Below are 12,198 nucleotides of genomic sequence, written 5' to 3' on the forward strand. Positions count from 1 at the left end.
TATATTAAATTCATAAAAAAAATAGTCAAAAAGATATAAATTTTTCGAGTACGAAATTATTTTAAGTTTGAAACATGCATCAAACAACAATTTGAAAAAATATAAAATAAAACTGAAACTAAAAATTTGATCTCACTTATGTTGTGCAAAACGATTTTTGCTTTCTAAAGTATAGTTTAAAATTGTGAATTCAATGCAATTTTATTTATTTATATAAATTTTATTTCATATATTGTGATGAAATATAATCCAATTCTTTTAATTTTTTTTTTACAGTTAATTAATTTTAGAGACATAAATTTCAAAGATTAAAAATAAATTTGATGGCATCAAAGCACAAAATTAAATAGAAATAAAAGTATTATTTACAGTAATACATCTTAATTCTTGAAATGCATGTTTCACAATGAAATAATACTTGTACTACAATTGTTGCAAATATGGCCACAAATGATCCTTAGATATTACTTTCTTTGTGTTTTTTTAATTCAAGCAATAAGATTTTTGAAAAAGGAGATTGTATGGAAAAAATCTTGAGTTATTTTTATTTTGATATAATAAATAAAAGTATTTTTTTGACTTCAATTTAATCCATACAGAAAATTTTAAAATCTTAAAATCACCTCTTTAAGAACTACAGATTCAAAAAGTGCTAACTAGTTGAAAACAAAAAATAATAATAATAGAACAAATACTTATATAACTACATTTGTTTTTATATTTATACACATACAGCTTTTTCCAAAAGTTTTATGAAAACTATCTTTTACATTAGGAATTTGAATTGAGGCATATTTCATTGAGTCTATTGATTCAAAACACAATACTTATAAGCTATCATGTTTACATTTGATTATTTAAATTTAAAAAAATCTGCATTAATTATCGAAATTAATGAGAGAATATATTACTTCTATAAAGAAAATTATTCACATCTTTGACATTCAATGTACCACACATGAATCAATTTTTTCTCTTCCAAATATAAATGTATGCACTTCTTGATATTTACCATCACAACAAGTATGTAACCCAAATTAAAAATAATTATTGACAAATGCTGCAATTTTACCTGACATTTGGGTCATACAATTTAATTATATACTACGCTATCTTAAAGTTCAAATTCGATACTAATTATACACAATACTAATTATAAAAAGTCATGAAAGTCTTTTTTGCACTGTGATTGTGACAGGCTTGCACCCACAACGCGACGACAAAGCTGACGATCGATTCGTCGGAAGCGACGAACGAAAGGGAGAGGACGGACGGTATTTGCGAGGATAAACGAGTAGGCGGAATATGGATGAAATAAGGACGAAGAGGCGGAGGATGAACGAACGAAGGTGGGGTTGCGGCATTGTGGCGAGGAGGCTTAAGATTAGGCTTCGTAGTCGTAGTCGTAGCCATAGCCATAGCCTTGCCCGTTGTCGTAACTGTGCAATGCTCTCTCACGACATGAACCGTGGATGCCACGCTGTATTTGTTTCTCTGCGATTTGGCTCTGGCCCGAGGTCAGCTATGGAGTCCTGCTGCAATGGCGTGCTCAATTTACTTCGACAAAATGGATTCAACTGACCTGCCTATGTCACGCGCAATCTGAGCTGAACCGGGCTATGGCTATGGCGCTTCTCCCGCTTCTCTCGCCCGTTGCCTCGTGCTCTTACCTCCTCCTCTCCCACGAGGTGAGCTTCTGGCGATTCTGCTGCTGTGTGCGAGTGAGCGATCGAGCGAACAAGCGAGCGCTAGAGAATTTTGGTCACTCACACAATTTGAATAGTCGAGTATTTCTTGGTAACTGGATTGATTGATTGTTCATTGACCGTGAGTGTTCATTAACGTGTCTTTTAAGGTCTATGTGAGCTGCATTCGGCGAAGATCGTGGGTTGGTAAGAGATTGGCGGGCTGGCGGGGGTGGTATTAAGATCCGGAGTTTGTATTTTTTGTTTATCTTGTTCTCGGGAGTCGTGGTTGGGGGCGCGGTTTTGGCGCGATTTGGCTATGGTTGTGAGATTTGAAGGAGGATTGAGGATGCGGAATGCTTGGTGAGAAAGATTAAAAAAAGAACAAAAGAAATTTAACCGAGGGAGCTTTTAAGTGCACGAGCGCTTGAGTGGTAAATAGGTTGCTTAGTTGAGTTGGAGCGGGAGCTGGATTTCGAGACAGGGTAGTTTAAACAGGAAGATTTGGAAGGATTGGGTGTCGTCTGGGCTCCCTTGTTTCTTGCCGTCGAAGATTTCACCAGTCTTTGCCGTGTTGTGAGTGATTAAGTTTCCCACTGAATACGATTTGCAAGAAAGTTTTATGCAGATGCAGTCAGCGGGATGTTACGTTATCTTGCAATTTTTTAACGATACCTCTAGCGCCTTACCGACTGAGAATTGGAAATATTAATGAATACGAGCGGCTCCAATGCTTGAAGATTGTGGAACTGAATCAGGTTGCGAAAGTGGCGAAGAGGGAAAGACTGTCTAAAATTATGTCGCTTTTTATTTATTTATTTATTTATTTATTTATATCTGCTAACTTGGAGTCTTTCAGTTTCATCTTTCTCGTGGATTTGGGATAAGGTGAATCAGTAGCTGCATCTAGAATTTCACGGGCTGCTGGATTTGGTCAGTTGTGCAGTTCCTATTCCTGTTATGCAGAGACTTACAGAAAGACACATTTTAGGTCTTGACTAGGTCCTGAATTTGTCGTATGTCAATTTGATATTAGATGGTAGTTGATCGAAATACTTTGGGGGGGGGGGGGGTAATACCGTTCAGGTGTGCACATTTCTTTCGTTTTCGGACACTTGTGGTTCCGAGCACCTTCTGAGATAAGTCACTGCTCTTCGGGGCATTCTGATCTTTAGGCGGAACCCTGTGCGCACACCACGTGAATGAAAGCTGAGCGTTGACGGTTCTATATCTGAAGCAGGGCTTAATTTTCGAGTAGTATTCCATTACTCATACAGGGAGTCCAATGTACTTGTAGTATCCAGCCTCTCGAGCCTGTTGTATTATTTAGGGTCAGCGAAGTTTGAGCCCCGGTTCCACAGCGAGAAAGAGGCTTAAGGGCGTGTCAACTGCGAACACTATTTGTTTGTATTTCTTGGTTTCAATCAGGACCTTTTTACAGTAGTCAACTGTAGCATATCTGCACTTGCTTATGAAAATCTCTGATAGTGAAATAATTTTCTTCTTGCTAGGTCTGCTTGAGATATATCAACCAATGCATAATTTATTTTTTTTGGTTTTCCGAAGCATCATTTGATCGTTGAAAATGGGATTGAGAATGATTTCTGAACGTTGTATACAAGCAGAAAATTTGCAGGATAATTACACCAAAATTGCCTTATCCGGGATGAATGGGAGGCAAGAACAGCAAGAGAGAGGTGAATGTTGTACATATTACTTTGATGTCTAGATTCTTTTGCAATATTTCTTAAGAATTGAGACTGGTTCGGCCTTATATTATATTGTTTTGAACTACCATTTGAGTTAAACAGTGTTCCGTTGAAAACATGCTGGCTATTGAGGGCCTGTCGCCGAGTATAATAGTGTTGGTGAAAAGCATACTTTTGCGCATAGTCATGTGTATTCTAGAAGTTCCATATTGTATCACAACAGAGTTTTCTTTTTCGAAGCATTTCGTTGGCAAAAGTGAAAGGTGTGGTTGAAGATTCAGAATTGTATTTTGCTTCTAACTTCAGTAATGTTTTAATGTCTCCCGGTAGCCATGTTTTGTTGTTGAGCTCACTGTGTAACTTGAACACTCAAAGCAGGAGCCATGTGGTTCAACACCTCCCAGAGGATCGCCTTCTACGAAAGTTTATCGGAGTAGATCTCTTCCTATCAAAGTATTCAACAGAAAGCTTGGTAACGATTATGGGGGTTCCGTCGAAGGGAAGCCTCTGCACGAGGATGCAGATGACATTGACCAAATTGAAGAGTATAGAAGACTTGTCGAACTAGAGAATTTACATGGAAGAGACAAAACAGGTTTATATGGATTTTCTAAGCAATATATTACACGGAGTTGCATTAATTCTCTCCGAAGTTCAAGAGAAGAGATAATATACGAAGAAGAGAAAGGTGAAGAGGACGACTCTGTAGCGAGAGAAAACCAAAGGCAGGTCAAAGTAGACAGCCTTAAAGCCAGTCCTATCTGTTCAAGAGGTAGAAGGCGCAGTCGATTGTCATCCCAGTCTGCCCCTTGTTTTGCTGAATATTTGGGTGAAGCTGAGGGGGTTGCTGGAGCTGGCGTTATTTCGAAAAATGTTCTGATTCAATTAGACTCGGTTGTTGATGCATCTCCTCTAGGCGAGAATCCTAAAAACTTCCGGGTCGAAGCCATCGAAGGCACTAATGCAACATCCCAAGAAGATGTGCTTGGTTCAGCCAACTGTGACGCTAAGCAAAGTGAAGTGCTCTCAGCTACTAAATCTGTCGACAACTCTTCGAGTGTTGAGTCATTGAGTTCTACCGGTGTTCTGAAATTGAACTCTGAATTGTCATGTACCGAAACTGACTCGGATGCTTGTGAGGGCTGCTCCTCTTTGCAAGCCAATTATTCCACAATTCGGAAGGATGACAAGGGTACATGCACTCTGACTTATAGTTTTGGCACTGTGTTGTCCTTAAATGGAGCATACTCAGACATTATCTTGACGGAGGCATATGACTGCGCAATTCAGGTCCAGTACTCCGTGAAATCTAGAACTTGGAAACGACTAAAAAGAAACAACTTCTCTAAAGATAAGGAAAGCGATAAAGAAACTTCTGGTAGAGGATCTTTTGGCTGCGAGGGTGAAGAGGGCATGACTGTTAAGGATAAAGTGAATCTACCTTTCAACAATTCTGGGAAACGGCAGCAAGATACACTGAAGGCTGAATTTACAGATACCGTGGACATGGCTTGGAACTCTTCTTCTGGAAAGAGGATCAAGGACAGAGTGGGAGGAGAGGAGGCTCTCTCAGACATACAGCCGGATGCTTTTGCATGGGGATTAGTGGGTGAATCCGATCCTTTTTTGGGATTTGATGCTGCTGATTTCTTTGGGAAGGTCCCTACCCAAGGAGATCAGATGAGCGGTGCTTACATTAGAAGATCTCTTAGTAAGATAAGCAAAGGTACATCATTGGCTCGCAGAGTGCGCGGTCTTAGAGCTTCTCCGAAGCCAGTGACATCTTTGGAGAGTTGCCTCAGGGCCCAGATAGCTGACCCACTTGATAGAAACCGAGCCAAGTCAGTCATCCGACCACTGAAGTTTTCATCTTCAGCTGAGAAAGGGAATCCTAATGATGTGAGCGTGATTGGTTGCAGTGCAGCATTGCCTTCAAGTAACGCCAACATGGTTGATGAAAGTAGTTCCAAATCTGGGCTATCTTCAGCTTCAACTGGTTTACCAAACCTGACAAATCTCTCAATTTTTTTGAAGGAGTATGCTGTAAAGTTAGCAATGACTAGCAAGGGCGAGAGTGACGGCGATGTTGACACAAACCCTACAGTAGTCCCAGCAAATTACCTGGTTTCAAGCAGTCCATGCGATGACAATAGTAAGAAGATTCTTCTGCCAGTTCTGTTAAAGAAACGAAAAGTATCTGATTCTAGGCGCTTCCTTTCAAATGGTACTGAGCAGGGCCTTGATAGATCGAGTGCAGAAGGTATCTCATGAGCACATTCCGAAAAGAATTCTATGCGATGCTTTTTTGGCTGTCATCAAGAATTTTTTAAAGAAATTCGTTATCGAACTTTGTATCGTTCTTTTGTACGATTAGTCATATGGTACGAGGGAGTTTGGCTGATGCCTTGACAAAAAAGTGGTTAATTTTATCACCATACTTATTGTGCGTGGTTACTGTTAAACTGGCCATAAAATGGGCATATCTTTTTGACAGTTATGTCCCGCCTTGTATTTCAGGTTCCACAGCGACTACTTTTGAGACCCTGCTTTTTAGTTTTGGAGTGGCTCTTGGGGTGTTGTTTGGTGCTGGTCCACATCAAATGGAAGTGAAAAGGTTGAACCAGCTTCTGGACGAGACGCAAGCAAACTTGGAGGCTCTGAAGTTGGAACCTGGCACAAGGGAAAGTCCTGCACGCACAAATGATTCAGAGGCAGTGGGGAGGAGCCAGTATGAAACACAGCAGCAACATCAGATGGCTGAGCTTGAAGCAGAGTTGGAGGCTGAACTTGATCAACTCACGGGGAGGGAGTCCGCAGCGATGGAGAGTCAATATTCTGTTTTGGATGAGGTATAACTGCTTTTACTCTTGTTTATCTTGTATGATGTGCTAGCTAGGCTCCTGTTTATTATTAGTGACACCCACCTCTAGGTTATAAGAAGTGGATACAAGAAGCAACTGCAAAGCCATTCGACATGGTGGCAGATGCGTTGATGATTCGGTAACTCTTTTGCTTGTGATTGCTGCAGTTGGATATGGATGGTGTTGCATCGGTAGTCTATGGTGATCTGGAACCAACAGGCCTACCTGCTGGAGTTGAAGAAGATTCAGATGATGATCTTTCAGCTCTGGCACAGCCTGCATGCTTGAATAATTACGCAGTTTCACCACGAGAACTTACGCGTTTACTGCGCAAACTGCAGGTTGGTTTAATGTTTTATGGTGTAGCTGCATGAGTCTGCATTACTTAATTTTTGTTCAATTTACGATGTCATTTTGTTTATGCTGGTGACTGCTCATGACCTTGGGACGTTATTTTACATTAAAGTATCCATTGTACTTTATTCTGATGGTTGGGGTAATTAATACCATACAGAGAGCTCGTCAAGAAGAATTAATCACAGAATTAGAAGGGGAACTTGAAGCAACTCAATCAAAATTACAAAACAGGGAGAAGGAGCTTGAGATGTGGAAAGATAGAGTGAGGCGCTTCACTGAAGTTTCATTTGGTTCTGGTTCTGGTTCAGGTGCGCCAACAGCCCTAATACTTGATTATTATAGTCAGCGTTTATTTTGTTCCAAAAACTGCTTATATGAATCTGTTTTCTTTTAGCCATCTTAAAATTCATCATAATTAGCATTGAAAGTAGAACGATCAGCATTACCCTTAGTGACCACTTCCTTGTATTCCAGTTATGTGAAGGCGGTATCTAAGGTCCTTCAAAATCTCGTACAGTCTGTATCTGATGGTTGTTGATTGCAGTTGATGAATGTGCGACTCCAGATAGATCTACTATGAGCTTTGTCCCGGTTGACAAAAGCTCAATCATCATAGAAGCAACTACAGACATATCGGTTGGTGTGAAAGGTGATGAAGTATCCATTCATTCCTCACTACAGACAAACGGCTATGAGGTAGAAAATCATCCAGTAGAGTCAGGCTCTCACCTTGAACCTGTATTGCGAGGAGAACCGAAAACAGGCTTGCATCGTGAGCCTGCAAACCAGGTGAATACAAATGTTGCCTGTGCTGAATTGCCTTTCACATTGGACAAGGAGTTTTTCGATGCAGTGGTGTCTCCCAAACCTACGTTGCTTTTCCTTTTCCAATTTTGTAGAGTTTCTTGGCACTTATAGCTTTGACTCGAAGCTTGTCAGGTTTGAATGAGACGTCTCAGACTTATTAGTTGAAAGTTATTATTTGCATATACTTTTATGATTTGGTTAATTCATAACTAGAATGAGCTCCCAGCTTTCTGTCTTTTATCACTAGAATGATCTGTCTAAAGTGGTGAGAACATGCTATGGCTTAAATCTACGCATTTTCAGGAGATTCCAGAACGAATACAGATTTAATATAATCCGTTCGAGAATTTTTGCGCAGGAACCTCAAGACATGAGAAGGAATTCCCAGGGCAATGGATTGGCAGTAGAAGATGATGATGTATCCAATGAGTTTTTGCAATCAATGATTGAATTTGAGGATGACAGGCCATTCCAGGGTGAAGTGATTTATAGGGACTGCAGACCAATATTAGAAAACTCTCAGATTATTACACAACTTATTGATTCGGTTCATGAATTGGATTCTCATGGCGCTTGTGGAGAGAGTGTTGAATTGTGTAGTGTCACCCCAAGTGTTGGTCCTTTCTCCAGTTGTGTCTCAATGGCAGATACCTGGGAACATCCTTTAGAATCAGCCACTTTTGAAGGTCGCTTATTTCCTCGATCTAAGCTTTTAGTACCCTATCCAAGCAGGCGCGCCTCATATAATTCTGACTTTGGGCAACCAGTGCTCATTAGGAGTCAAGATAACGGAGGTTTCACCTCACTAGCAGAGCACGGCTCAACTACTAAAAGATACTCTGAACTATCGGAGTCATTGAAATCTGTTTCTGACATGTCAGGGGTAGAGACTGCAGACTACAAACCTTGTGAGGCTTCTTTTTCTGTCAAGTACAAAAATTCGACGACGAGACCAGCTTCTGAGCCCAAGGTTTCAGCTGGTGCCAATCCTTCTTTCTGGGTTGGGGTTGGCCGGGCAGGATTGACTACCCCTGTTGAAAAGGGGACAAAACTGCTCAAGGCGCCTCAAAACCCATCTGTGCAGTGGCCAGGGGAACTAACCCCCACAGTGCAAGAGAAGATAGCTCGATGGGAAGGTCTAATGGAAGGACAGACTCCCGGTCCTGCACCAGGGGCTGATTGGGAATGCCAATCCCGAGCATCAGAAACTATTGACCATCAGGACGCAACAAACTTCGAGTATGACGATAATGTCTTTAGCGAGGACAATTTGTTGTTGGAGACAGAAGAGATACTTGGAAGGATGTTGGTTCAGCGGATCGTAGAGAAATCTAAGCACGCCGCTGGCTCTCTTGTCAAGAAGGCACAAACAGCTCTTGCCACCTTAGAAAGAGATGATAGGATCGAAGCAGATGTCTATTATGGGGGAGATACGTACATGGATGAACGGACTGACTCTGAGGTCTGTATTTCAGAGAGGGCCTCTGAACTGAAGGAGGGTTGGAATGACGATCAAGTGGAACAACAGACCAGCTTTTTGGATGATGCTGTACGTGAGGAGTATGAGTTCTTTCGAAGATTGGAGATAATCAACAAAGACAGAAAATCGAAGAAAGTTGTGAAGAAGGAGGCTGCTACGAAAGAGATAGTGGGTTTTGCTACGGCTTCGGAATCAGACCTGGAATCGAATTCACAGCTCTCTCCAGGTACTGTACCTTACTGCATCAGTAGTTGAAAATAGTGGTCAGTGAGTCTCCATTTCACCAGCCTTACTCTATCTGTCCTCCTCGCAGGTAGTCCACGCTCTGGAGTTTTGGAGGAGGAATCATCTAAGGAGAAGTATGTGAAGCAAGTAGCTGAACCAAGCTCTAGAGGTAGTAGGGATACCTGGCCATCTCCTGGGCATGCTCGGCAATTTACCCTCGACAGAGGTATTGATGACAGGCGTGATGAAGTGCGAAGTCGGAGACGGTTGTGATTTATGAAAAGCGATGCTTCGGCTTGTCGATCCTCTATGCTCCATATCTAGAGTCCTTGTGATGTTTATGGGTTCCCGAGGTCATGGCTATGAGTCTTCTGGACACATTCTCAACTGCAGAGAACATGGTCCAAGCGCTGGATGTGAGATACGGAGGTAATCAGAGAGCGAGTTTCAGAGTTCTTGATGGTTTGGTAAGCTTCTGTGGGCCTGCTTGTATTCAGACCCATAAATAGTACAGGCAGATGTAAATCAGATTAGTAGCGTTCAGCGATCCAAGGGATATTCCATGAATGCATTGTGTTTTTTTGAGAAAGTTCTAATGATTTTGACATATTTCCACTGATTTAAAAAGACCTTTGCATGCATGGAGAACCATATTTTAACCTTTTAAAACTAGCACATTTTGATTGGGGGAAGTGACTAATAGATTAAGTTTCTAGAATTTTTGAAATAGAAATTAAAACTCTCTAATTCAGATTTTCGAAATTCAAGTTTTCATACTTTGACAAGTTATGTCATGTTCTTAAAGCTAGTTCTTGTATCAGTCTCTCAAAATAATTATTTGGTGAGTTTTAATAGTTGGAATATATATATACTAAATATAACAAGAAAGACTCAAAAAACTTGTTGCTACTAACCACTTTATTCAAGTGCCAATTTATTTTGTCTAATGAATATAGTTTGTTTGCTAGTCATAATTAAAACATGTTTTCTTTTGTAAATTATGATGTAGCATATAAATATATTAGGGAGTTGATGGTGTCAAAGGCTACTTTTCTAAGTTTTTATAATATGAGAATTCTTCTTCAAATATACTATCATTAACATGTATGGAAAGTAAGAGTATTTAAATAATTTTTTAGGATTTGTGTCACTTATATGTAGTTATTAAATAATATCTAAATCAAAATCATATATATATAAACTACATAATTTTTATCCAATTCAAATGCAATGACAAACTTTCTAAACTTTATTTATCTAAAGTTTGTGGAATAATCATATTTGATACGAATTTTAAAAACAAAATTTGATCTTACAAAATAATTAGGTTAGTTTATTTAATGTTATTAGAAGAAGTCCAATGAATTATGGATCTTCTATTAATTTCTTGTAAAACATGACCTACAAATACATGTTATTGTTTATGAAGATGAATCTAAATAATTATATATATTGAATAAATACTAAATATTTTATTGTTTAATTTTCTTGTAAAAGAAAATCTTCTCAAATAAAGTATTAATTGTAGTGTTGGCTGCAATTCATATTATTTGTAAACAATCAAAATTAATAAAACTGAAATTTTAAATTAATTATAATATATATATATTTAAAAAAAGATTTTTTTTAATTCTCACTTTGTTAAATTATGTTGTTTCTTCATTAATTTTTTTTTTCTTTATAATATTAATGTTTGTTCTTTATAACAACATCTTGGGTTGTTAATGTTGGTATTGGTTCATCACTCCAAACATACTTCTTTTAATATTAATGTTAGATAATAAAAATAATTCTAAAATCATATTGTTATAGATATTATTGACACGTCTTAGTTTTACAATTCTATATTGTGATACAATCTTCATTTAAGATGATAAAAGCTAAGAATTTGTAAAGTTATTTTCTATTTATATTAAAAAAATAAAAAGCACAATTACTTTTGGCCAATATTAAAAAAAACATAACAAATTATTAGTAATTAAATAAAGTAGCCATGATAGAACCAGTTTAGTCACATACAATCAATTGTATAAATAGTGATGGATCACTATTGTCTTCTATTGTTGATTTAAAGGGAAAGTGTTCCAAAAACATTGCATCAAGGTTCAATGATTCATATATAATGTTTCAACATCCACAATCATATTCAAGTTGTAAATATGTAATATAATTGATATTGATTTTATTATGAGTTGATTCCGATTCTCATCCTCGACATGATTATAGCCAAGTATACAAAATCTCACTTCTTATTCTCACCAACAATTACTTCTTTCTACTTCTTGCTTGGTGAGAACTTTGTGCCTTATTATTTCTACATATACTTATATTTTGTGATGTCGCTTTCCTTGATGCAAATAGCACCATAAATAAAATAGGTCATAGGGATTTTTATGCTTTATGTGCCTTTCTAAAAAATAACTATGTTATCTAAACTTGCTCGAATTAAAGAACAATCTCATGAAAGTGTCAAGGTATTGAGGACAAAAACTCAATAAAGGTAAAGAAACAAGTGAAACTTTTCTTAAAGAAAGATGAAAAAATGGAAATAAAAATATATGCATATTCAAAAGAAACCAAAGTAGCTATTGCCAAAAGTCAAGAAAACTAGAGATCCTTGAAATTAGACTAGAAGTAAGAAAAGAATTGATAAGAGTAAAGAAGGCTTTATTCTTATCCTTGTATATTATTTAACTTAGGGCTATATGACAACATTCTATAGGACCATTAACATATATCTAATTTGCAACACATATGTCTTAACTTGCAAGATAAGTTTTCTATATATATGCCACATCATTAGCTTGTACAACAAGCTATTAACATGTACAATACATGGCTAACTTATTGGCCAAGTTTCTAACCTATTAATCACCTATAGACATGTTTAAAGATAAAATTGCATCTACAAATCTTTTAAGAAACTTTTCTAGAAGATATTATCAAATTAATCTATTTTTATCTACTTCTACCTATTCATATTATATAGGTAACTATTAGCATAAATATGTATGTTGATGACATTATTCTTCTTTCTAAGAGTGAATTCTATAAGGAGTGGTAATCACATGTTG

General features: G+C 37.9%; 1 protein-coding gene across 8 annotated transcripts; it reads left to right on the plus strand.

Moving 5' to 3' along the window:
• Positions 1 to 1,407: 1,407 nt before the first annotated feature.
• Positions 1,408 to 9,751, plus strand: LOC112279453 (uncharacterized). Of its 8 annotated transcripts, none has more exons than XM_090249306.1 (10): positions 1,424 to 1,688; positions 1,856 to 2,443; positions 3,311 to 3,382; positions 3,773 to 5,654; positions 5,912 to 6,243; positions 6,423 to 6,596; positions 6,770 to 6,920; positions 7,157 to 7,401; positions 7,778 to 9,125; positions 9,213 to 9,751. In XM_090249306.1, exons 3-10 carry the CDS (start codon positions 3,356 to 3,358, stop codon positions 9,395 to 9,397), a joined length of 4,344 nt encoding a protein of 1,447 aa, XP_090105432.1. In that variant the 5' UTR covers positions 1,424 to 1,688; positions 1,856 to 2,443; positions 3,311 to 3,355; the 3' UTR covers positions 9,398 to 9,751. The 8 variants fall into 8 exon arrangements, with proteins under 8 accessions (XP_024369674.1, XP_090105434.1, XP_090105432.1 ...); XM_090249309.1 differs by having other exon boundaries at positions 1,548 to 1,688; positions 1,856 to 2,048; positions 7,178 to 7,401; XM_024513906.3 differs by lacking the exon at positions 1,856 to 2,443 and having other exon boundaries at positions 1,408 to 1,688.
• Positions 9,752 to 12,198: the final 2,447 nt, after the last annotated feature.

This window comes from Physcomitrium patens, chromosome 3, assembly GCF_059467195.1.
Source record: "Physcomitrium patens ecotype Gransden chromosome 3, ASM5946719v1, whole genome shotgun sequence".
Lineage (NCBI taxonomy): Eukaryota > Viridiplantae > Streptophyta > Bryopsida > Funariales > Funariaceae > Physcomitrium > Physcomitrium patens.